The following is a 27,570-nucleotide window of genomic DNA, read 5'->3' on the forward strand; positions in this document are numbered from 1 at the left end:
GCTAACGAGCAAGCATGTTGGTTTAACGAACGAAGGAGTAAAGATGTCTTCTCCGTCAAGGATAATGATTTTCTTTGTTAAGAATTTAGATGTTTTTCTCATTCTTTTTGGTGTTGCTGGGTTAACTGCAACAATCATAACATATACAAATAGTTTAAAAAAGGTGAGGTTTTATCTTTTGTTCAATTAGGAAAGTTTTCTAGGATTAACCGTGAGTGGTCCTAATTCCGACCCCCCAAATAAACTGTTATTTATGAAAAAAATTCTATGTTTACAAACATTCCCTCTCCAAGTTGAACGATAAACTATTGCAAGAACTCTCGAAACGAAGCATTTAACAAGATGGCTATAATGTCAAGATGCCAATTAATGTATATAATTTAAAAAGTGTGAATTGTAAAAAATAATAGACCTTTCAGTCAGGCACATCCTGGCAAATGAACGGGGTATTTTTCACTTGCGATTGGTGGCAAATGCAAGGGGTCGAAAACAAAAGTGATGTAATAGCACTGAATACCCCACGCAATTGAACCGGGTAGGAAATATTTTGCTTCATTTCAAAGAACTGCATAGATGAAATTTTTTTTCCATGGGTCAATTTTGTCTTCGAAGATTGAAGAAACTTTTAACGAAAAAATAAAGTTCCCAGTTTTCTTCCTTTTTTCCCATTTTTAATTTGAAGTTCATTTTTATTCATTTTCACGCTTTTAGCCTGAGACGTCCTATCTCATTTACACTGGGTGACGAATACCCCATGCAAATGCTCACCCCGTTCATTTGCCAGGATGTGCCTGACTGCCTTTTTTCAAAGAGGCCACCCTGTTGAATAATTCAGTGTGGCTCGAATCTCTCAGATCCTTGGTTAGAAAAAGCTATACCTGTTTACTTTTTTCTTGCCAGATTCAACAAGCCATCAACCAACAAAATTAATACTGACATCAAAAAATTCACACAACCTTTCCACTAGACACTTCTAAATTATCTGCCATTATGAATATGTTCCGAAATTAACCAATCGGGTTTACAATCGGAATTCCTCTGGGAGTTAGCGAGTCGGGAAATGTAAAGTTATGTAATAGGTAATACATAATTTTTCCGGGGGTTAAACGTATAAACAAAATTGAAATGGTTTGTTTTTTTCTTCATTATATATTTAAGTTTCCATTATCAAAATTCTATAAATGCTAGTTTGTAGACCATATTAGAAAATGGTTATATATTTCCCAAAATAAACACTTACAAAGCTTTTACTTACTATTTCTACCCCCGCTTTTTAAACAGCGTCTTCTGTGGGCGTGATATCAGGCGGAGACAAAACGCCCTCGTCGTAAGATTCTCGGGTCGTCTTATTGTTTGTTCCTTTTGTCGAGTCTGTCGGTCCTATTGTTCATGCTAAATCCATACACGATGACGTCAATGTTTGGCGGCATACCTGAAAATAAAAACAAAAAGATTATCATATTATTTTTGCATGAATTACGCTACCTTATACGTCATTATAAAATTATACAAAACGAAAGCGAGTCTAGGGTCTAGGCCGCTCGCCTAGAGCGCGGGCCCTAATATTTTTTCTCTCACGGTCTTCAGGGGAAAACGAAAGTGATCGATATTCTTCGAAGGAAGAATTTGCCAAACAAACCCCTAGACAAAAAGATGTATTTTGAGGTTGGGAATGGATCCTGCGAAGATGAAAAAATTTTGACTAGGGGTTTTTTTGGCAAAGCCAAAAACTCTAATTTTTTTCTTCCCTCAAGCTAAAAAGGTTACGGGTTTTGGGCAATCGAGGCAAAAATCAGCAAAAAGCTGGTGTTTTCCGTAAATCTGAGAATCGCGATAAGATCCTCACTGTAATTATGTAGTCCAGCAGAAAAACAATGATACACCCATGTATAATTATTACAATATGCATGAAACAGTAATAGCAACTCCAGAAGATTTTTCAAGTTTTAATTTTTTTTTCAAAATCTATCCTATCTTGTAGAGCTTTGAAAAAGAAAGAAAATGAGGGGTCATAGGCCTCCAGAGGATAAGTGGTTGTAAAGATATTCAAATTTTAGTGTCAAAATTTTGACTAAAAATGTCAAAAAAAGGTTAGGAAAATAGTTTGGAAAAATTCGAAAAATGTGTCAAAAAAGAAAAAAAAGAAATTTTCCAGTCATGCTTCTTAAATTTTGCATATCTCTTTTTCTAGTGTAGCTAGAGACCTCAAATTTGGAGGGAGAATTCTTTGATGGTGTTAAAATATTATTATATAAAAATATTTGTAAAATATTTAGTATATTTATCAAAATAACGAAAGATATATCTTTTTTTGAAAAATGAAGACATTGCATTGTTTTATTTTTGTTTTTGAAGAAAATAGCTTGGAAAAGGTTGAAATGAGTCAAAAAAGGTGGTAGGACCCATTTTCAAGGGCCTCTGGAAATGGAGGAACAAAAACTTATGAGTAGAGAATAAGTTTTTCTGAAAGTAGAAACCCCAAATGAAAAGAAAATCCATTTCGGCAGAAATAAAAACTTTTTTTTGTGACATTCCCATGCTAAAGAAGCAAAAAAGTTAAAAAAACTACATGAAAATGAAAGAACTAGAATTAGCGAATGTGATTTTTGAATTCCTCACCCTTTTTCTGATAAACATACAAAGTTTCAGCCTCCAATTACTTTTTCCTCCGTTTCCAGACACATTTATTCTTCGAAAGTTGCAAATTTCTTTTCTCCCGTCGGCAAACAATTTTCAAAATGTTGCAAAACGTTCGGCATTTTACCAATTTGCCGTCTAGCCCGTGTCCACAGTGTTATATACCGCTGGAAAGCTAAGATCACGGGCTTTCTTTTAGTAAAAACCGGAACGCTTTAGCATACATAGAAGAAAAGTTAGAAGGGTTCAAAGTTCACGGAAAAATGAAACATTTGGTTTGACGTCAACGATAGTTGCGTGACTTCTGGAGTCGCTAACAGTAATTATGCATTGTTGTATCATTGTTTGTATGGCTGGACTACATAATTATTCAACAGGGTTGCCTCTTTGAAAAAAGGTCTATTACTTTTTATGATGCTGTTACTGCCAGTCAGGACCTCTTTGGTCTTTTTTAACATTAGTTCGGATAGAATAAAAACATACCTGATCAACACAACCAAACCTTCTGTCTTGCGTTTACTCTTTCCTTCCCAACAACTTTCGTTTTTGGTTATGTAGGTTTTAAAATCCACAAGTAATGAACCTCTTATAGCTTTATCTGAATAAATCTGGTTGAAAACCTTTTGTCAGGTTTCATTCCGTACGTTTTTTATCCACGTTGCGAACCGGTCTCCCCGATTTCCCGATAATTAAAAATTGGAACTTTCCCGTGGGCGCGATTGGGCGTACCGCCATCGCGAAATATTTTTCGTGAAAATTTACCGTATTCTAACGCTAATATAATCTAGATAGGAAACAAATATTAAATTTGATCTTTTTTTTCTCGTATTTCTATAAATTTCAAGATAAAAAGAACTATCTACAAATTATTATTATTAACGGGCGTTGAATCGACATTGACATGTTTAATGATGTCATAACCAATGCCGTGCATATTTTGTCAGCGCCGTGCATATTTTGTCAACATCCTTTTCATTGGATAAATACCACTAAAATATACAAGATAAGTAAACATAAATTTATCGCCCGCGAGCACGGCTTAGCTAAGTGCACCTCTCTTATTCATTATCTAAGAATTGAAGTGGGCAAAGATTACCGCGCGGCTGATAGCGGACGAAGGTTTTTTTGAACATATTTTCAGTTATAATCCAAGGTAGAACAAACTAAACATAGAAAGGGAGTATTTTTTAGTGCTTTATACGACGATCGGTATTTTTTTTGAATTCTATGTTTAGATTTTTCTACCCAGCCCCGTTGCTATGTACGCGCGCCCTGTTGCTAAGACCTTTGCTTGAAATCGAAAGCGAAACCAAGATTATTTAGCGCACACTGCCGTTTGCGTAATATCGATAAAGTGAAATGAGGTCCTGACTGGTTACTGCTGTAGTCTGGAGATCCATACTCTCTATTCAAACTTACACCACATAAGCAAAAATCCCATCAGAAGCCACTCATTGAGAGTATGGTATTTTTGACCCAGTTTGAATTTGTTTACATTTGGTTTGAATTTTGTGCCAAAAAAGCCGTTGATAAGGTTAGCCAATTGCCAATCAGGTTCGCGCACTTCCAATCAAAACAATAATATCACATGATTTCAACAATTGTTTAACAGCCAATAGAATTCTGCGACCAGATTTGGCATCTACAAAAATACCCGGCTACTCTTGTTATTTCTAAATTATTATTCGTTTTAACTAAATGTCAGTTAGGAACATTTGGCAAGTTCCTGTACGTGGCCGCAATAAAAAAAATCATAACATCACTCATTAAAAAATGGCGTTCGTGTCTTTTCGCACTTTTTTTAGTCTAGACAATGTAGCAAACATAGTAAGTCTTAGCCTGGGTATCCAGACTCAAAATTTTAGAAAAAAAAACTCTTACCTCAACATACAAAGATTCTAAAATTTTAGAGTCTGGTGCAACTAAAAAAGTCTGATACAGTTTTGAATGACACAGTCTGTGAGTGAACCCTTGTTGACAGAATCTCAAAACTTTGGAAACCCAGGCAGACAGTCTGGTCTGGTGTTCGCGATATAATCTCAACAAGGGCTAACTCAGAATCACCCATTTCAATCATCACAGGTGACTCTTTGACATCAGATCCTGAGAAAGTAGCCAATTCCTTCAATGATTTCTTCACTACTATAGCTGATTCTATTCGTGAAAAAATGCCGCCTTCTTACAATCACTTCAGCAGTTTCATGAAAGATCCAAATCTGCATTCCATCCTCTTAGCACCAACCACTAATCAAGAAATTGCGAAGGTGATTGGCTCTTTCTCATTAAATAAAGCAAGTGGTCCTCATAGTATTCCTATAAAAATCCTTAAACTTTTAAGACTTGATATTTCTGTGCCAATATCGGCGCTGATAAACTACTCCTTTCTCAGTGGTATTTTTCCCTCTACTCTCAAAATATCCAAAGTTGTGCCTGTCTTCAAACACAAAGGTTCTCCCCTTGAAGTCTCTAATTATAGGCCAATTTCACTCTTATCTAACATTGAAAAAATTTTTGAGAAAGTGATGTACTCACGTCTTTCTGATTTTCTTGAAAACCATAATCAAATCTACTCTCGACAATTTGGTTTTCGTAAGGCTCACTCTACTGAGCATACACTCATTAATATTGTCGAACGTATCCGAAACTATCTTGACAATGGTGGGTTTGCCTGTGGTGTATTTGTCGATCTACAAAAGGCTTTCGACACAGTTGATCACGAAATCTTACTTGAAAAACTTGATCACTACGGAGTCAGAGGCATTGTTAATGACTGGTTCCGATCTTACCTCACTAACCGCTCCCAGTATGTTTCTCTTTCAGGCTCAAATTCCCTTTTAAAATCTATTAATCATGGAGTTCCTCAGGGTTCAGTCTTGGGTCCTCTGCTGTTCTTGTTGTATATAAACGATCTTCACCGCTGTATAAGAACCTCTGAAACATATCATTTTGCTGATGATACTCATTTACTAAATTTTTCAAAAACTGTATGGAGTCTTTGTGGGAGGGTTAATGCTGATCTCAGAGTTTTAGTCAGCTGGCTTAATGCCAACAAAATTTCTTTGAATGCTAGCAAAACTGAGTTTGTTATTTTTCGTTCCCCTTGGAGACAGATGGACTGTATTCCAAGAATTAAGCTTTGCGGGAAAATTCTATCACCAAGTAAGAGTGTGAAGTATTTGGGTGTTCACCTTGACAATCATCTAAACTGGAAGGTTCATACTTCTTTCGTTGCTGCTACATTGAGAAGGGCAAATGGGGCAATATCCAAACTTCGTCACTATGTTCACATCCTTCTAAACATTTATCATGCAATTTTTGCTTCTCATGTTCGCTATGCTAGTCAACTCTGGGGACTGTGTGACAATACTGTCACACATAGAATTCTTACTCTTCAAAACACTGCACTAAGACTCATGACCTTTAGTGAACCAAGAACTTCTGCCACTCCCCTGTTTGCTGAACTTAAATTACTCAAAATCTTTGATCAGGTGAAAGTAATGAATATCTTATTTATTCAAAAATACCTCCAGGGTAATCTTCCATCTGATGTCCTATCAACACTTAATTTTGATGAAATTGATCACAAAACTGGCACCAGGGGCAAAGCTATTAAACTACTAAAACTTTCAACGGTCAAAACCACAAATTTTGGACTTAACTCTTTCTCTCGTCTTTCGTCAAAACAATGGAATGAGTTACTAATAAATCATCCTGACACTGATTTTCACAACCTTGATACTGATGAACTAAAATCTTTAGCTACAAAATTCTATTTAGACAAATACAAAGCTGAAAACGAATAATCTTTGTGTGTGTGTGTGTGTGTGTGTGTGTGTGTGTGTGTGTGTGTGTGTGTGTGTGTGTGTGTGTGTGTGTGTGTGTGTGCGTAATTGTGTGTGCATGAGCTTAGTGTGTTTTCCCAGGGTGGAAGGGGGTGGGTCGTGTAACAGGAAGAACTTTATAGATAAAACTACTCAAAGAAATTTTCATAAAATAAAAGTAAAAATATTTCTTATATTCATTATTTTGTGTCACTATTAATATTATGATAATCGTTTATTCATTTGTTCTTTAGTTCTGTAATAATTTTTCAGTTTCTTCTAGGTTCCCCATTGTATTAGAGAAATCTTTTTTTTTTTTTGTAAGGGGTTATCCTGCTGTGTTGCAGCGAAAATATATTCAATTCAATTCAATTCAATTCGACACACATAATTACTTACCATAAAACCTCTTTTACAAACTCAAAAGCCTTTCAAAACTAATTCAAACCACATCCAACCGTCAGCCACATTCATAAGGGCTCCTTTCCATCAGCCATTTTGTTTAGAAATGAACCTGTGTTTTCATTTTCATTTGTTTATCTTTTTTTGCAATGTCAGCTTTTTCCATAAATTATGCGCGCACATCAAAAAATATCAAAAAACCCGCGAAAATTCTACTCAGTGACTGGGCGCGTACTGACCAATTAGAGACACTCGCATATGCAGGGACAGATATCCCTGCCAGAGGAGTTACTTGGACCAGACCGTAAACCAGAGACAAGATTATAAAAAACTAGACGGTGAAATAGTTTACGGTCTGGATATCCAGGCTAAGTAAGTCTAAGCACACTGTGTTTTTAATTAGCTGAAACTTTTTTTGCGTCGGAAAATCTTTTTCAAACTTTCAGCAACGTTTGACCAAACTGTTACAATGAAAATTATCCAGCGCATTTTTTATCTTCTTACCTTCTTCATTTTCAATGAAGCACTCGAAGTTTACTGAAGGTAAGCACATAAGATATTCTTATAATTAATGATATTCATTGAAACACGCTTCGTTGTGCGCTGCGGTGGAGTGCATGACGTAACTCGCGCGGCAACTAACTCGCCTTCTGTTGGAAGATCATATTGGGCGTTTTGGCGTTACCACCCTCAAAGTAGCGGGCACCTTTGTCTTTCCGCAACTCTTTCCACCATTTTAGATGGCCTTAACAATAGATCCAAAAGGGCGCCATAATCTTGGAAAATAATTTGTTTCGGTCTCCGGCTTTGGGAAGTAGCAATGTTTTTGGTTGTTTTCGATGGAAAATGGTAAGAGACTTAAGGTAGTTTTTGCTGGCTTATAGAATCGCAGGATCCTGGATGGTTTCCCTAACTGAATGTTGATACTCCGAAATCACACGAACAGAGTACTCTCGGGTACCTAATAGCCGGGGGGGGGGCCGCTAATTAATTTTTCGAAAATTTTCCACCCAGGACATTCTTATTCCAAACCCCCCGGCTATTAGGTACCCGAGAGTAGACGGGTCTCCTAGCTATTACTGCTGTTGTCATTTATGACGTTGTACATATTGCAATAAAAAATAATGTTTTGTATAAGAAGTAATTGTTCTTATTTCTATTTGGTTTATTTGGTTCAATGTATCAAATCTCTCAGTTTAGTTGACACTTTGACGTATCTTCGTTGCGTCACAACGAAAGGTTTGTTTTTATTTTAGCTATTTTTTTTAGAATCTTCCTTACAATCTAGTTTTTCTATTTAGTATAAAAAGTAGATTGCTTACGTGTGGAAAGAAATTTCTGCATGACTGATCCTTTTGTTTCGATAATAACATCAAAGCAGGAATTAATATTTCTTCTCGATTCTTTCTTTCCTTTTTCTTTCTTATCAGTTCACGCTTTCTCTCACTATTTTCAAAGCGTTGTTAGCTCAAGCGGTTAGATCGTCTGTCTCATATGCAAGGGGCTCCAAGTTCGATTCCAATGCATGTCCAATTTTTTCAATTCTTGATTTTTTTTGTGATTCTCTCATCACTTTAATTTTGTATCACATTTTCATTAGAGTGAAGAGATATCGACGCGTTATGTAATGTTAATTTCTATTAGTAATTACGCGTTCAATTCGAATCTATGATCTGTTCCCTCCTAGTGAGGAGTTTAATACTCTTATAACAACCGTATTTTATAAGCATTGAATACTGAAATTCAAATAACGACCACGCAAGAAAGATAAGCAAACGATTGGATCAAGTGCCAAACATTTTGACCCGGAATTCAATTATTATTCTGCCTTTAAAGTATACTATAAAACGAGAAGTTCAATGATTCTGAAAGAAGTTATTTGACGATTCTGAAAGAAGTTATTTGATGATTCTCTTACAAAGAATCGCTCGCTCACTCGCTGGCTGAAAGTGAAAGTGAAAGTGAAAGTGAAACTGTCAGTCAGCAAACGCAGGCGCAAACGCCTTGTGGCAAAAAAAAAGATTGAAGAAAAAAAAACTTAAAAAAGTTCTTATTAAGTGATGCTATCATAGCTTATCTAAACCTTAGACAGAGAGCGGAGGTAATATATGCTAGTTACTTGTTTGATTGACCTTCATTATAAAAGAAAGAGAATTAAAAAAAGAAAATTGAAGAAATGCAAAATTGAACACCCATCGGAATCGAACTCGGAGCCCTGTGCATATGAGACAGACGATCTAACCGCTTGAGCTAACCACGCTTTGAGAGTGGCGAGGGAAAGGGTGAACTTATAAGAAAGGAAAAGGAAAGAAAGTAACGAGAAGAAAATTAATACTGCTTTGATGTTATTATCGAAACAAAAGGATCAGTCATACCAAAATTCCTTTCCACACGTCAGCAATCTTTTTTCTCAACTTCAGTTGAGCTATAATCTGACAATGTCTGTATGTCTGTATGTCCGTCCGAAAACTTTGGGGCAGCCTGGACACTTCAAAAAAGGTCGGATTTGGCAGAAATTTGGCACACTTGTTCCTTGGGTGAATATCTGGGGGTGTTTTTTTCATTTTTTGAAAATTTTGTTTTTTGGGGCCTGGGGACGAGTTTTTCGCCAAAACGAGGCTAAAACTTTGGGGCAGCCTGGACACTTCAAAAAAGGTCGGATTTGGCTGAAATTTGGCACACTTGTTTCTTGGGTGAATATCTGGGGGTGTTTTTTTCATTTTTTGAAAATTTTGATTTTTGGGGCCTGAGGACGAGTTTTTCGCCCAAAACGAGGCTAAAAACTTGGGGCAGCCTGGACACTTCAAAAAAGGTCGGATTTGACTGAAATTTGGCACACTTGTTCCTTGGGTGAATATCTGGGAGTGTTTTTTTCATTTTTCGAAAATTTTGATTTTTGGGGCCTGGGGACGAGTTTTTCACCAAAACAAGGCTCGCAGCCTGGACACTTCAAAAAAGGTCAGATTTGGCTGAAATTTGGCACACTTGTTCCTTGGGTGAATATCTGGGGGTGTTTTTTTCATTTTTCGAAAATTTTGTTTTTTGGGGCCTGGGGACGAGTTTTTCACCAAAACGAGGCTCGCAGCCTGGACACTTCAAAAAAGGTCGGATTTGGCTGAAATTTGGCACACTTGTTCCTTGGGTGAATATCTGGGGGTGTTTTTTTCATATTTCGAAAATTTTGATTTTTGGGGCCTGGGGACGAGTTTTTCACCAAAACGAGGCTGGCAGCTTGGAGACTTTAAAAACGGTCCGATTTGGCTGAAATTTGGCACACTTGTTCCTTGGGTGAATATCTGGGGGTCTACAATTGGGCCTATGAATAATTTGAAGCCACTGAAGTTGAGCCCAGTGCGTTGCGCACGTTCGACTATTTTATAAATATAAAAACTAGATTGTAAGGAAGATTCTAAAAAAAAATAGCTGTTTTCTTAGACGACTACGTTTTTGTATCTTTGAAAGACCCCATCGGATTTAGGCAGGGCTGTCGGATTTAGGACCACTCACGGTATATACTGTCAAGAGCAGCCGCCGGCAGAATCTTTTGAAATATCTGTTCAGTCACAATATAAGGCTGAAGGCCTTCTTAGGGGCATCTGCACCCTGAGACCTAACTTAGGATCCCGTAGGGATCTTTGTAGGGGCACTGGTAGGCAGACCTGCCAACTTGAGAGGTTCATTTTGCGTGAGATAAAAATTTCAAAGCAAAGTTCAAATTCATAACCCAGTTTTTCCGGTTTTCCGATATCGGAAAATGGGAAATTTTTCCAAAAAATCGGAAATTCGGGAAACTTTGTCCCGAAAGTTGGAAAATCGGGGACATTTTTTCAAAAATCGGAAAATCGGGGAAAATATTTTCGGAATATCGGGGAAATTTTTTTCAAAAAATCGGAAAAACGAGGAAATTCTTCTCTAAATTTAAAAATGCGTGAGAAATCAAACTTTTCAAAAATTGAGCGAGACAGTCTGGAAATGCGTGAGTCTCACTCTCAATGCGTTAGAGTTGGCACCTCTGGGTAGGCTTTCTTAATAAAGGTCGGTAAATTACACGTTATAAGTATTTGTGAATGACGGTTTTCTGTCGTGTCTCGTTGGCGCAAGCGGCTAGGCATTGGGTTTGTAAACCAAGGTTGCTTGCATTTGGTGGTTCGAGCCGGGCTCAGAGACCTATTTCACCGGTACGGGAAAATTTTAGAAAAATACTTAGAAAACAGTTAGAAACACTTGAGAAAGTCAGAAAATCAGGATAGAAGATAGAAAAGTAGAAAATAGGGAGAAAATAAGAGGGGATGCATCCTGGTGGATGATATTGTTTGCCAACCAGACCAGATATGCAACAGTCCCATGTTTCGACCAATAGTTCCAAGTTAGAGCAGTTGACGGTAAATTTTATGGATAAATCTAGGAGAGACTTTCCTCAAAACACCCAGGTAAAATTAAGGGGTCGCCTTAAAGACATCTGTTCTTAAAATCAATACAATTTTCCAGCGAACAGTTTGTTCAAAAATTCCAGGAGCTAAATTGTGAAAAACACAACCAGATGCCAGATTTTTTTTCCAGGGAGCTTCATAATTTTCTTAAAAGGTCTCATTTTCTAGGCGCATTAACTTTCTTAGAGAATAGCGCTATTATATTTTTCCAGGAGCATAATATTTCTAGAGAACAGATATACATTTTTCAGGAGTCCCATTTTTCCCAGGACAGATGATATATATACCGTGAGATTGGTGGTGTGGCTAAGTGGAGGCTAACATGCATAGCCCTCAAATGAAAGACCTGACTGGTCATTAAAATACAACTATGCAGCTCCGCTCGCAGCTCTACTCTACTATTTTTGTTTTGATTTAACTTTGTATTTTAATGACCAGCCAGGTTGTTCATTTGAGGGCTATGCATGTTAGCCTCCACTGATGCAAGTTACCCGATCTCACGGTAATCCAGGAGAGCCCAGGATACAGAACAGATAGTTTTTTTCCAGGAGAAAGGGACCTCAAGAACAGATATTTCATACTTCTTAGCCGGTGGCTGCTCTTGTACTGTGCTAAAAACTCTACAGTCAGCTTGGTAATAAATATCGTGTGTTTTGCTTTTGATACAAATAAGCTCTCACATTCTTTTTACGCCCCCTGACAGCTGACAATTAGGCTAGGATAGACTTACCTCTTTTCTCTTTCTATCCCAACAATAAAATGCTTACATTGTTGACACATAATACACATTGAAAGAAGTACCGTCAACTGCTCTAACTTGGGATGATTGGTCGAAACATGGGACTGTTAGATATCTGGCCTGTATTTTTAGTTACTGTTAAATCTCTTTGACAACAAATTTGTTTTGATATAAACTCTTCCAAGTTTATCAATCATACTTTCTGTCATAGCATGTCACGATAACTTTCACTGATAGCGCGCCTTTTTTAACTTTTTTGTTTTCCTTCAAAATGATGGGAGGACGCCGATTGGAGAATCAGAGAAGACGCCGCCTATTGGGATTAACAAGTAACTTGCCGCCCGAGTGACGTCAAACGCTCCATCGTTTTGCCACTAATTTGGTCTTCTTTGTTCCAGACATTCGCCTGTGTTCCACTCTATGGATTTTTTTCATATTTCGATTTAAAAGCCTACTCGGTGCGAAAGTGAAATCGTGTATTTTTTAATACGCCGTTCATTAACTCAAATCAAATGACTTTGGAGGTTCGGTGAAATGGTGGTCGAATTGCCGTTCCATGTTTTGTCAGATAGTCCCAAGTTAGAGCAGTTGACGGTATTCCCCATGCAATTTTTATATTGAAATCTGCAATTAAAGCAAAAGTGGTCTCTTCTTCTCAGTTGCTTCCGTAATTCGCTCCATCGGAAAGTCTTTCTAAAATTTCAACCAATGAGATTGCCATGTATGATGACGGTTAATGACTAGCCCTACTTTTTGGCGCTAATGGCTTTTCCACACCTTGGATAACGAGTAGTCATTTAACTTTATTTCTTTCAATCGTTGATTCTAAAGGATGAATTTTTTCTTATCTTTAGTTCTCAAACAAAAGCGGGAATTTGATTGGAATGTTATTTTTCAAAGAATCCTTTGGGGCCATCCATATAGTACGTACGCAGTGAAGGGGGGAGAGGGGGGTTTAGCAAAAGCGTACATCTATTGTTTAAATGAAGTCATTTCTATTGTTCTCTGCGTACAAGGGGGGAGGGGGTGTCAAATATTTGGAAAATCTTTGCGTGCGTACTATATGGACGGCCCCTTTCCGATTGGATGAAAGCGCTTTACCTTCATTTGATTGGATACTTCTTTTTAAATAATCCCAGGGGGTGAATTTTTAGTTTTTCTTCTGTATTTTGTTGATGTTCGCCAATCCGGGGAGTCTTCATATATATATACCACAGGAAAACATATTGGTATATATTGGTTTTTATTTGTTGATTTCTTGCGTCATTGATGACTTGCGCAAAATTCCTTGAAATGGAAACACACAGATTTTATTAAGCTGACAGTAGCTAGATGCTAAGGGGTTCACAATTTTTCTCAGCCTAGTCGACATGACACAAATAATATGGATAATCACACACACAACACATTGACAAAAATAATTTAGGCAAACCAAATATATTTCAAAGTTTTCTAGATCAAAAGTTATGGGCGGTTTTGGCTGAAAAAAGTGTTGGGCATGTCCCACTAAGTTTGCAAAGGGGGAAAAATCGATTTTATTGCCTAAAATTGAGTGGCCAACATGACCTGAACATGACTCGAAAATGTTTGGAGTATGTTTGGGCCATAATGTGGGTCATAGTCAAAATTGTACCGTGAAATCGGGTAACTTGCATCAATGGTGGGAAACTTGCATAGCCATCAAATGCCTGACCAATCAAAGCAGTAAAATTTCAAAACACATCTTTTCTGCTTGCAGCTCTACTCTACATTTTTAGAATCTCATATTTGCCGCGCGAGTATTGGCATGTTACTCGCAGACAGAATTGAGGGTAAATAAAACAGCATGGTTGGATAATAAAAAATCATGCGAGAACATAAATTTTAAGATGGCGAGAATTCAGATGTTTCTTGATGACTGTTTGCCGTGTAATCTCAAATTTAATAATGATACTAGACATAATTATATGTGACATCACTTATGATTAGGAGATATACATTTTACAACCTGCTGATTTTGTAAATCAGGTTTGTTTTGATTTTACTATTCTCTTTTAATGAACAGCTAAGTCATTCATTTGAGGACTATGTATGTTAGCCTCCACTGAAGCAAGTAAGCCGATCCCACGGTACATTGTAGGTTTTGATAGTCCTTTAGGTCAGGGAGCACAATGGTCTATTGAATAATTGGTGTCACTTTCATAAGTGAGGGGTAACTATTGTCACATGCACAGACCACAACATTTTCTGGTCCTCAATTTATAAAACTCAAAAGTCATGACTTATTCAAATTCTAACCAAATTGACAAATTTCAGACTAGAGCAGTCTGCTGTTTGGAAGTGATGAAAGTTACTCCCAGGCTTATAAAAGTAACCCTTAATTGGCGACAACTACTACAGCGTAGCATAATTTTTTTAATGATAATGTCATCTAAGCCAGACTCTTCCACTCGATACAATTGATAACTTTTTCCAATCGATGACTTATTGACAACCAATCAACTAATTGGATATTGATTGATGTTGATAATTGATAGGTAATCCAGCGTACTCTAAAATATTGAGTACCGATTGATCATCGATTGTTTTTTCATCAATTGGCTATTGACTGTGGTCAATTAATCTTCTTAGAGTCAATCGATGAATAATCAATCTCCTCCCTTAAAATCCTGATTATTGATTGTCTATAGATTTTCAGAACTACTCGATATCCGATACATATAGACTGATTATCGATTGGTCATCTATTTGAAAAAGTTAACGATTGGATTGAGTGGGAGAGTCTGCTCTAATAAATAGACTTTTTGCTAATCAGGATGTCATGTTGAATAATTAAAAACTCCAACATCAAAATAAAGTGGGAAGTTAAGTTAATGTGCACTTAAAATAATTATGTAATAATGTGTCGTGGTTTTAATCCTGGAGTTTTTATGGTAACTTTGTGTAATGCCGACATACCTTGTCTAATTCCGTCATAGCAGCTATCTTGTCTAAAAAGTACAAAGTAGTTAGAGTGATTCTTTTAAACAGCTTACTCAGAAGGTTATTTATAGACATTTAAAAGACGAAGTATGTTGGCATTACACAAAGTTACAGTGATTTTTCAACATGACCTGATTAGCAAAAGGTTTATTGATTTGTTGCTGCAAAGAAACAAAATAATATTCCATTCAGTCAGGTCTAACTGTGGCATATTTAGACCACAGAGTATACTACAACCTCTTATTACACTAAGATATTTGACTCGGATTACATGGTAGTATACTTGCTAAGTGATGGATGTTGTATGTGTGCTAAGTGTGGTGATTTTCTCAGGTAACAAAAACTTTTTTTGGAGTTGATTTAGGTGTCTTTTTTATTTAGAATTACCTCTAATCAATAATATTTAAGATATTTGGGATATAAATATTTCCAGCAAAGGGTAGCTGCTAAAAATCACAATTAAAATGGACTAGCCTGATATGTGTTTTGATTTTCAGGATGCTGCTGAGGCTACTCCAACTCTTAAACTACTTGAAGTACGTAATCCTTTTACACCAATACCAATAACAGTAACACCTAGAATTGAAAACCCCTTTACAGTTACAACGCATACTACAACGGGAAAGCACACAACAACGACCACCAAGCCTCCAACAACAACAACAACAACAACAACCACAACAACAACCACCCAGCCCCAGACAACTGTTATAATCACCTATTCACCACACGGTAATGATGTATCATTGAATTGAACAATTCTTTGCTATCATCTTTTTTTGTCATCTATACAGTTTGTCTGAAAAAAGTAGAACAGAGTTGTTTTCTCAAGCTTTGATACTGTTTCATTTTTAAAACTTAATTTTAGAGAGGAGCTGTACGCATTTGTTTATGAGTGTGTATGAGAATGATTTTTGTAGATATGGATTTTGACTGTTTTGAATGTTTTAACGTCATTTCTTTTAGAGCTGGAGATGATATTTTTAGTCTGAAATATGCCGGGTGGTAAAAAAAAACTTAGGATGTTATCCTAAGTATTTCAAATGGCTTTAAAGCTATCAAAGTGATCTGTAAGGTTGATTTATTAAAATTAGGGCTGGTCTAACTTAAATTTTGATGTGTTACTTTTTACATTTGGACAATTGATTTATAGCCTTATAAATATATTTTTTTCATAAACAAAAACTGAAATTGTGTTTAAGATATTTCTATTTCAGCTCCATTTTATCTCTTTCTCATCATTCATGTTGATCCATTTTGCTCAAAGGCCTTACCAAACATCCGAAGTTTATTTTTGGACCACGCGGTATAGTCAAAATAAAATGGTTTAAGTTGTCGGCTCAATGTTATCTGATAAAATCTTTTGATCATATCCCCAGTTTTTAAAATATATTAATCAAAAACCTTTAAATCCAATTTGACTTCCTGTCTTACTCACTAGGCTGCACTAACAAATAACTATTTACACGCAAAATCAAAATTTATACAATACAAGGAATATCTAAATAGAAACAGTATTAGTAAAGTAAAAATATTTGGCATTAGGTGAGACTTATATTGAAATAACTATTTATAACTTTTATCTAACAGATTGCATTGAAAATAGTCCATATCTGGTCAATGGAACGGGTTTATCTGCCACTGGATCGCAAACAGTATTGATAGGTGTCGGGAGCAATACGTTGCCTGAATGCTCAATTTTATGTAAAAATCTGTCCATGTCCGCAAATAACTCACGAATTAATGCAGCTATACTCATCAAGGAAAATGGAAGTTGTTTATGTCAGCAGAATGTCATTATTGTTGATTCCAATACAATATTATACAGTACATGTATCTTTAAAGAAGCAGAAGACACAGGGTTGTTCTATGAAAGTAAGTTAGTTTTTCACGTGCCACCATTAAACTGTAAATTTAACTGATTTATTATTATACAGTAGTAAAGAGCACAAAACCGTTATCTAATTTTGAATAAAATTGCCTAGAAAATGGAGAAAAAATACAAATTGGGAAAATTTCTCCGATTGAAAGATCGAAAATACGGAAAAATAGGAGCTCTTGACCAGATAAAGAAGGTTTCATATTTACCCCCTTCGCTGCTGTCTTGTTTCATGATATAGCTTTTTTTCTCAAAATTTTCAGATGCTACAATCAGGAGTGGAGATGGCTATGGCATAGATGGGTCTGAGGATTTGATTGGCAAAAAATCTTCTTGGGAAGAATGTCGCGATTATTGTATAGTAAAAAGTCTCACAACTCATCCAAAATATAATGGCGCAACCTATAGACTTTCCAATTGTAAGTACACAAAAAAACTTTTTAAAGTCAGATGTGAGGTTTATATTGCCTTTGAAACAAATTCTTAGTCTGCAAAAAATAACATTGCAAACATTCAAAACAAAATAGCGTGTGTTACATCCGTTGATTGAGAAGAGAACTATTGGTAATTTTTGCAAGCGGTTGGTAAAATCATGAAGGTAATAAATATAGATGGAGAGTCAATGCCTTTTGTTCTATTCTGATTTATCATCGGAAGCAAACAGCTGTTTGGTTGCTTTGGGAATAAGATGATTAATTTTGGGTATACTCGTGGGAATATTTAAGATGAATGAAAAGACATTACATTTTTAACAAGTATATTGAAATATAATAGCCTTGTCATGAAAAATTGAAGAAAACTTCACATAATAAGCCCTAACAAGCACAATACTCCAAACTTCTAGGGGAAGCTGCCCATAAAGCCATCGATAGATTTAAAAAAGAATTACGTGTTACGATTAGGAACCTTGTATCGATCATTTTGTCAGAGTATGAAAACCGCTGCCCACTTAGACGTGAAGATTTTAAGATAAGAAACTTTCAATGATAATGTGATGTTAACAAAATGCCAGCCCAAAAATGTGTCCCTATGAAATTAATATACTCTTTTAGTCTTACAATCAGTTGAAACTATTTCAAATCGCATTTTAACAAGGATTTTCGGCAAAATTAAGTTTTTCAAAATCAACCAAACAGTCTCTTTCTGTTCTTATAAAGTTATAAATTTATATTTTTTGCTTCCATTGATGGTACATCAAAGAAAAGCCGCTTTGAATAGATTTATAAAAGATATCAACGACCATTTAGATCATTACCGAGACGTTTTCTCTCAATCTATATCTTTATTACCTTCATGGTAAAATGGTATTTTTTAGACAAAAAATAGAGGTTATTTCAAAAAATAATAAGAAATCAAAATTTTTGGTTAGAATTTAAATTTTTGTGTAATTTTCCAAAATCGAGATATCGAAATTTGAAATTTTTTTCATTCATTTCGTTCAATCACGGTTCTTACGTTGAAATTCTATTGCTTTCATCCTAAAAGTCAAAAATTTGTAACTTAAGTATCTCGACTTCGGAAAATAGTTAGGCATGATATTTTGAGATTTTGCTCAGGACAATAGAAGGATCCCACATGCCAAATATTAAAACCATCTGATTATCCCTTAAAGGATTTTCGAAGAAAGACGCCTTTCAAGTGTTTTGACGCAATAAATCCTATTTTTTCGGCACTGCAGGAGATATTGTTTTACAATGTTTGTAATTTACTACCGTTAAATCCTAACAATGTTTGTGTTCTTTTTTGGACCTACCCCGGTGGAGGTCCTATAAATTAACCTTTGTCCGTTCGTCTGTTCGTTCGTTCGTTCGTTCGTTCGTTCGTTATTAGCTTTCCTCATGATTGGCTCGTTAGTTTTTTCTAATTTTTTGCACAAAGATGCATAACTATAAACCCTCGAATGTGACGGAGCCCGATTTTCAAAAAAAAAATTTTTTGGGCAAATTTGGGCCAAAAAACGGCTAAAAAACGGGTTTTTCGGGCTTTGTGAAAAATCAGGTCGTTAATTTTTTCTGATTTTTTGCATGAAAGCAGGGTACCATCGTAGGTAAAAGATGGTTTAAGCAAATTTTTGCAAAAAAATTTTGTTGGCTCAAAAAACGCATGTTTATCTGTAAGAATCACTATTAATAAGCATACATCAATGTTCTTAGTCAAATTACTCAATTTTTTTATGAGATAGATGTATTTTTTGCTCAGGAGGGCTTACTTTTAAAGAATATGTGTGTTTCGACATGAAATTTTGGTTGCTTGGCGTGTTTTTATAGAAAAACTGGCTAAATTCGATATTTTTTTATAAGCACATTATCAATTGCTTAGGTCTTAGCTTTTCTCGAGATTGGCTCTTTCATTCCTTACATTTTTTGAACAAAGATGCATAACTATAAACCCTCGAATGTGACGGAGCCTGATTTCCAAAAAAAAAAAATTTTGGACAAATTTGGGCCAAAAAACGGCTAAAAAATGGTTTTTTTGGACTTTGTGAAAAATTGGATCATTAATTTTTTCTGATTTTTTTGCAGGAAAGTAAGGTACCATCATAGGTAAAAGATGGTTCAAGCAGATTTTTGCAAAAAAATTTTGTTGGCTCAAATAACGCATGTTCATCTATAAGAATCACTATTAATAAGCATACATCAATGTTCTTAGTCAAATTACTCAATTTTTCTTATGAGATAGATGTTTTTTTTTGCTCATTAGGGCTTACTTTTAAAGAATATATGTGTTTAGACATGAAATTTTGGTTGCTTGGCTTGTTTTTATAGAAAAACTGGCCAAATTCGATATTTTTTTATAAGCACATTATCAATTACTTAGGTATTAGCTTTTCTCGAGATTGGCTCCTTTATTCTTTATGATTTTTTGCACAAAGATGCATAACTATAAACCTTCGAATGTGGCGGAGCTCGATTTTTGGAAAAAAGATTTTGGGGTAAATTTCAGCTAAAAAACGGCTAGAATAGGGTTTTTTGGACTTGTTATTTTCTGACTTTTTGCATGAAAGTAGGTAAAAGATGGCTCAAGCAAATTTTTGTAAAAAAAGAATTTTTCAGCTCAAAAAACGCATATTTATTTATAAGACCCACTATTAATAAGCATACATCGATGTTCTTAAAATTACTGAATTTTTTTATGAGATATGTTTTTTTTGCTCTCGAAGTCTTGAATATGAAAGAATATATTTCAAGAGCATGAAATTTTGGTTTCTAAACGTGTTTTTTTTATAAGAAAAAAACGACTAATTTTAATAGATCGTCACTATTTGTGTTCTGAATGATTGTTTAATGGTCACGCTTATGTAGATATCAATTATATGTGTTAAATGCATAACCAGGTAGGTCCATAAAAGTATCACTTGTTATTTTAGTGAACTGCTATTGTGAATCTAATGCATATTCAACTACGGGTAGTTCATCCTATGTCTCCACAATTTTTCGTTCGCCACCTGACTTTAAACCCGGTAAGAATATCAGGATTGGATTTCTTCTGTTTTACTTTGCTTGAGAAATAAGCCCCTTTCTTTCGAAACGAAATCAGATTCATATTAGTTGATCGGTAAGACCAATAATAATCTACTAATAATTCCAAATGTTTATCAGATAGTTGCAGAGTTTTTGTCTCAAAGAAATTATCTGTAGTCTCGAATATAACCTCCAAATACTATGGCCTACCATCTTTTCAAAATTGAGATATGAAAATTTCAAATTTCTAAAAATGATGGCTCTTACGTTATAAATTCAGTTTTTGAAATTATTTAAAAGTTATTCTTTTTACCATGAAAAGCATCTAAAAGTAGGAGTGGGTTATATAGGGTCATTTTCATTTTTTTCGACAAATCATGTCAAACTAAATTTTCTTTAGCTCCGTATGCAGCCGTATGGCATATCTATAAGGCAGGATCAAAAAGAATATTTGAGATATTTTAAATATAAAAAATGTGGGAGCCCCTTTTCTGGCCCCCTATTAGACTCATATAAAGTATGACAAAAAAATTACCAATTTGACCTGGAAACCTTAAAAATCATTCAATTTTGCTGCAATTTGGTACAAGTCCTCCTTGAATAACAATAATAACATTTTGTCAGTATTATTTAAAAATTTTCATTATCGGACGTTTTAGGGCGTGGCCAAACCCCAAAAAGGGCAAAAAGGATTGGGTAGCTCTAGAAAACTTTCGAATGATATTTTTGCCCTAAAGTTTAACATACCTACCCTCAGTTATCTATCTTGACGAATCCTGAGAATATTTCCCAAAGTAAGTTCGTTATTTCGTAAATAATTGTTTCGATGTCCGCAAAAAAAGGGGAAATATAGACGGGCTAGGGCTCATTCATAAATCGTGTAATTCAATTGAATTTCCCTCTAGAATAATTAGTATTCTTGATTCAAGAACAGTTTTGAAGCCTTTCAGAGTCAAAATTCATGTAAAAGTTTCAATTTTCCACTTTCAGATCCCTTTTTACGTCTTCTGAACTTCACTGAGGTAGTGTTAAATTAAGTGTTTTTTTCACATAGCAAATTTTCGGCAGTTCTACGAGAATTTACATTATTTCAGATATAAAAAGAAGTGCTTACAATTCACAAACACAAATTTTGATGGATTTTCTGTTGTTCAAGATCATAGAAATAAAAGGTTGTCAAGTTTTCATATATTTAGGACGAATCCTAGGTAGGAAAAATAAAAATTTTAAGATTTCACAATTTACACTGACAATTCTTCACCTGAAGAGGTAATGTGCCAAATTTAAGCAGGAAAGAATGTTTTCTCGCCTTTATAGTCAAGCCTTCCTCTTTTTTGCCTGCGTAAAGCCTTTGGGCTACGCCCAAAATGTCCAAAATTATATTTCTCGAATAAATGTTTTGATATACTTTATTTCTGTCCCTGAGAAGTGAATGTGCCAAATTTGACTGTGTGTCTCATTTCCAACATAATTTGGGTAGTTGGGTAGATGGAAAAAGATTAATTTGAGGGCACAAACCTTAGTCTACAAAAAGGCTTCCCACATTTTTTTTCTTCATTTTTGTTCAAAAATTCTATTTGATCCTGTCTACACTTATAATTTAGACCTCAAAAAAATTTAGTTTGACATTTTTTGAAAAATCACCCTATAGCCCACTCCTACTAAAAGTCAAAAATCGTAATATTTTTCGTAATCATTTGTTTAAAATTATTGTTTTGTTGTTTTAGATTGTTCGTCAAATGGTTCAAATGTTATCATTGGAAACGTTCACGCTGTAGTCCAATCACAGCCTGTATTAGTGTATAGTGGAAATACGGGGATGGAGAATTGTTCTGAAATATGTTACAATAAGTTCTTAACAAGTGATCAATCAATAAATGCGGCGCTTGTTGATAGAAACAATGGAAATTGTTTATGCAGCAAGAATATACTGGTTGTTGGCTCAGATGAAGCATCCTCCTACAGTGTTTGCATCTTTAAAAAACCAAAGGAGACAGGGTCGTATATTATAGGTAAGTTTATAGCTTATACTTTAACCAACTGGAGCTCTGTAGAAAAAGTTCTTATGATTTTCATCTTACCCTCGCTATTTCATAAGGTCCACCCCCCAGTAATTTGGGGGTACCTAAAAAAAAAAGGTTTAAAAAAGCCAGTTACCTGGAAGTATTCTTAAATTTAGGGGGTACCTGATATGTTTGGGGACATCTGCATTTTCATTAGTTCAGGTAGGGGCTGTTTTTGTATAGTATTTTCCATAACTAACCAAATTTTCAAATTTTGAATCGAACCATTTCATTCAGAAGACTTTATAAAAAGGGGGTAAATCAAAGTTGGGGGGCTACTTTAAAATTCTAATAATTTTGGGGTACCTATAGACCCTATGTATTTTTACTGACCAAACTTAAAGCACATTTAGTAAGGGACCATATTCCTGTGTACCCGTGATAACGATTTTTGGAATAATTTTTTTCTCGCTTTTTACGAAACAAGAATGTATTTGAGGGCAATAGATGAGTTTTTTGAGGCAGGGTACATGAATAACGCCCTATAACAATTTTTATGACCAAAAAACTTTTTTCATGCAAAACTATAAGAGTTGGTTAAAAATCAACGATTTTCAAAAACCAGATTCAAAAGATATGATCAATACCAGCGGATAGAACGAAATTCTGAGCAAAAAAACTTACTCTAACAAATATACCCTGCATTTATCTCGGCTTCCCCTGAGTTCTCTTTCCCCTGTTTTTAAATTAATCAAATTTTCCGCCACTTTGCTGATCGAACTCCACCATCTACACTGTATACCAATATATTCACCTTTCTGCTTTTATTTTCTTGAAATTATTCAGATCCACCCGAGGTTGGAGATGCGTACGGTGGTGTTGGCTGGTCAAAGATGTTGATAGGCACAATGGACAGTTGGGATGCGTGTTATAGGTTCTGTCTTGCGGCAAGTCTATCGACCAACCCTTCTTACAATGGAGCATCGTATCACAATGGAAAATGTAAGTTTTATTGTGGTGTAAACCCCCTTGCAGATGGTCGTAAAATAAACCCCACGGGGGACTCCTGTTTTGAAAAAAAAAATTCCCTAAAACTTTGACCCATTTTCACCGAAATTTCTACTTTTTTCCAAAACTTTTCGACAATTGCAATTTTTGCGTTTTTTGCGACTCTGCAGTGATTTCTGTGCTTAGATGCAACCCCGGGTGTAAATGTTTACACACTAACTATTTCAGATTTTAATGGTATCATTGACATGGCATACGATGAAATAATATCATTAACTGAAACAGATGTTCTGTCCCTTTCAGTCAAAAATTGCCCCTTAAGCCAGTCTCCACAAAGAGTATAATACTTTCCTCTGCGTTTTTCCCACGTCTGTCAACTGTAATAATATTTTATTTTTCTGTATCATTTCAGTGAGATGTTGGTGCGAAAGTAATGCCCTACTTATTGATGAACGTCCTGGGAAGGAGCTTTATAACACCACCATATTTAAATACGCGCCAAGCTATTATGGTAAATTTCATTTAAGGGCTGAAGCTTGAATAGAATCAAAGCAAAACAAATAAAAAACTATTTTGCAATGATTTTGATATAAAAATCAAAAAAACCCAGGAAGGAGTGAGTAAAGTGATCAGAAATCGAACAAATTCATTTGAAACTTTTCTTGTTCACAAAGAAAGAAATGACAAAAATTACTTCTCCAAGACCAGGGCGTTCATTATTAAACATTTTTTTAACCATAGATCCGCCTACTGTGTTGGTCGGCGTTTCGTATGGTATGTCAGGAAATGATGAGGACGAAATCACAGCATCTTATGGAAACAATGTATGGACTTATAAAGATTGCCTCGATTATTGCCTTTGGAATGCTGTGTTAAAAAGACAAATCTACAATGCTGTAACATGGGGCGCATCAAATAGTATGTCCTTATTCATTTTGAATCCTTCCTCTTAATTTTTCACGGGAGATTAGATTTTTTCACTGAGACCATGCTCAGACGTTACGGTTTCGTATCGCTCCTGTTTGGTATTTGTTATGGATAAGAAGTGTTCACACTGATTTCGGAACGTTTTGGAGCAACGAAACGTAGCAGTTCCATTTCGATAAAAATAGTGGAGCGAAACTTTTTCGATCTGTTTTGCTTTTTAACGTCTTATTTTTTGACATTTTGAATTTTGACGTTCACACAGTGTTTATGGACCGTTTCGTTTGGGAGCGATAAAAAACCGCAAACGTCTGAACATCACCTTTAAGAGTTTTTTTGGACTAGTTACAAAATTACATAAGGTTTGAATTTTTATTTTAGAAAGATGTTGGTGTGCAAACAGCGCTTACATAACTCACTACTCATCAGAATACAGAACTGCCTTCTTCAGAGAACCACATCATGTCGATTCCATTACAGGTATTTGACTACGAAATGTTCGTACGAACTGGTTGGAAAAATTATTTTTTAATTACGATTACTGTCTCGTACGCGTTATTTTATAAGCGACCCAAGTTATTAATGTAGGTACTTCCTATGTACATCTTTATGCTAACTTTATATCATTTATCGTCGTCTGTATGTAGACACTGACACATTTTTTTATAAACACAAAGGCTCGAGCCCTGAAATTAGCCAATTTTTTAACTATCTCTTAAAGTAAAAGCTTTTTAGATAATCTAAGCATGTCAGAACGATAGCCCTTGACCCAATAAGCATAAATATGGTATAATATCAGGGTTGATCAACGCAATTTTTTCAAAAAATGAGCTAGAATGCTAAGCAACCCCAGCCTTGACCCGAAAATCGGAATTGCTTATAAAAAGAATATGTATGAAAAAAATCAAAAAAGATGTCCACAATCTTCTCATGTTGCTTGCTTAGAATTTTAAGTATTTCAGCCTCGGCGAATTTCGAAAGGAATATGCTCAAAAAATATTTTGAAAATACCTCCTCCTCATTATTAAACTAAAATTGCCTTTTGCAATTTATGATATGCACCACTGCAATGTCTTCTGACATTACATCACGGACCCAATAGCTGATTGGTTGTAAGTGACGTAAAATCAGTCAATACGTCACTTTCAACCAATCAGCTGTTAGGTACATAGAAGACATTGCAATGGTGCATATAATGAATACATTTGATGTCAAAGAACATTTAAAGAATTACTTATTTACAAGAAATTTTGGTGTGTTTTTTTTTCAGGCGATCATGTAAGATCAGAACCGTACAAAGGTAAGCTCGTTGTTTCGCGTCGTGTTGCAACCTCTCGCCTTCATTCTACAAAAAAAAAATAGTGATTCTGCTTTATGGAAAAGAAATGTCTCAAAGAAATAGATCACAAAAACTGTTTGACATATGGTGACTGGGCTTTAGTTGAGTAGTTAGTTTTCCTGGGGTAATTGTCTGGGGGATAGTTTGGCAGTTTTGAGCTTCTTTGGAGCTCCATACCGCTTATCAAGGTTCGTTTGATCGGTGACAACTAAAAATTAGCGCACAATGAAAGCGAATGGGCTTACTATACACAATGTTCAACATACTTGAGTCCGTTCAATGTAGAGATTCTTCATCTTTTATCAAGTTACACGTTTTTTTTAAGAAACACACTTTTAAGAAACATGAGGCTCAGAATGCCTAAAAACTAAAATCTAAGAAACATGCTGAGAATGAGAATGAGAAAATAACATTTTTTAATTCGGCTTTTTTAAGAACCTTCCAATCCAGCTTTCCATGAGGCTGATTATGTCAAAAAGTTTAGAAACATGTAAGTCACATTTAAGGCTCAAAAGGCCGATTTCTTAAGAAACATTGAGGCTGCTTGGTAAAACTAGTTTCTTAAAAAAACCTGCACGTAACTTCTGCCATTATGGAAGCAAATGTTCAATATGTGTGAGGGAGCGCCTCTACAAATTCGAAAGTTTGCTTCCACAATGGCGAAAATTACGCAAGTTAATATAACATGAAAAACCTCTATACCTTTAATAAGTAGTCATAGATGAATTAGAATTAATTTTTTTATGAATTTTGTTTATAGATTGTTTGAACTGGCTTTACTACGTTGAAGTCAATGTACCCTCCGATCCTAACGTCGGTGAACAAAAAAATAGCGTATATTCCGGCTATATCTGTTATGTTTTGTGTCGACATTATCAGCCTTTTCAGGCGTCAAATTATATTGGTGCGATGTATAAAGATTCAATGGAGTGTTGGTGCTTGAAAAGAAACGATTTAACGACTACCGCCTCAAATACGACCAAGATTTGTTATTGGTGATTTGGTAACCTTTTTCTGCAGTGCTTGTATGATGCTGGGGGGGAGGTGCTCTAAATTTGTAGACTAGTGCAAGATTCTGTTTGTCAAAAATTTATTTCGATGGTTTGAAAAGCACTCCCAAATAATATTGTTCTTATGGTATTCTAAAGTTTTTGTACAAGATCAGTATCTCATTATATTCACGGTACCCCTGTCTATTTTCATTCAATATCATTCAATATTTATTATTTCGATCCCCCGGCAAACTTAACTGCTTGTATCCACTGACGGATTCTTGCTTCTTATAGATACTACTGGTGAAAGAGGGGGTCGTTTCTTCGTTCGTTGAAACTTGTACAATTCCAGTTCTCTCTTCTCCCTTATTAGGCTGGTTACCTAATGGGTGCTTCATGAATTGATATTTTATATCTATATATCTTTTTGTTATGCATTGTTTTTACCTTTTATTGTTCCTCAATAAAAACGCTAAAATATTCATTTTTGAAATTGAGCGAAAAAAGTTCACAATTTATAATCTCAAACACAAAATAAGAATTGTTAAAAAATATTCAAAATTTCCCAAAATTTGGCCCTTTTTCAACATTTGTCCCATTTAGTGTGCTCGAATCTTCAGTAAAATGGGCCGCAATTTTCACTTTAAACTTTGCAGGTGTATTCTATATAAAATTTTCGAGAAGTCCTATGAATTTTTAACAGTTCTCAAACTCGTTACAGTCGCATTTGGCGTATAAGGTATTGTGAATTAACTTTTTAAGTTTCATTTGTATTATTATTTGAATCGTGAGACTTGTTTTTTATACTGCGTATTAAATTATATCAGCGATTTTATGTATGTCTGCGCCGGAGATGGTTAGCTTTCGATTTGACTAGATCCTGAACAACTGAGGACACGCTAAACAAGCACTTTTACCGTCCATTTGCGGTTCAGAACTGCGAGCTTTTTCCAAATCACTTCAATCACTCCGCC

At 35.3% G+C, this 27,570-nt stretch overlaps 1 protein-coding gene across 2 annotated transcripts; it reads left to right on the forward strand.

Annotated features, from left to right (window-relative positions):
• On the forward strand, window positions 1-26,781 carry LOC136799125 (uncharacterized). Of its 2 annotated transcripts, XM_067055813.1 has the most exons (13): window positions 2-163; window positions 15,488-15,722; window positions 16,581-16,865; window positions 17,133-17,288; window positions 20,237-20,329; window positions 22,058-22,342; window positions 23,180-23,335; window positions 23,754-23,852; window positions 24,083-24,259; window positions 24,647-24,745; window positions 25,536-25,565; window positions 26,040-26,094; window positions 26,365-26,781. In XM_067055813.1, exons 1-13 carry the CDS (start codon window positions 44-46, stop codon window positions 26,390-26,392), a joined length of 1,818 nt encoding a protein of 605 aa, XP_066911914.1. In that variant the 5' UTR covers window positions 2-43; the 3' UTR covers window positions 26,393-26,781. The 2 variants fall into 2 exon arrangements, with proteins under 2 accessions (XP_066911912.1, XP_066911914.1); XM_067055811.1 differs by lacking the exon at window positions 26,040-26,094 and having other exon boundaries at window positions 1-163.
• The last annotated feature ends 789 nt before the right edge of the window (window positions 26,782-27,570 follow it).

This window comes from Clytia hemisphaerica, unplaced genomic scaffold, assembly GCF_902728285.1.
Source record: "Clytia hemisphaerica strain Z4C2 unplaced genomic scaffold, Clytia hemisphaerica genome assembly, whole genome shotgun sequence".
In the NCBI taxonomy this organism is placed as follows: domain Eukaryota; kingdom Metazoa; phylum Cnidaria; class Hydrozoa; order Leptothecata; family Clytiidae; genus Clytia; species Clytia hemisphaerica.

Coding starts and splice junctions, on each gene's coding strand:
- LOC136799125 (XM_067055811.1), top strand. CDS start 44: ATGTCTTCTCCGTCAAGGATAATGATTTTCTTTGTTAAGAATTTAGAT. Junction 22,343..23,179: donor GACAGGGTCGTATATTATAG/GTAAGTTTATAG, acceptor GAAATTATTCAG/ATCCACCCGAGGTTGGAGAT. Junction 25,566..26,364: donor AAGATCAGAACCGTACAAAG/GTAAGCTCGTTG, acceptor TTTTGTTTATAG/ATTGTTTGAACTGGCTTTAC.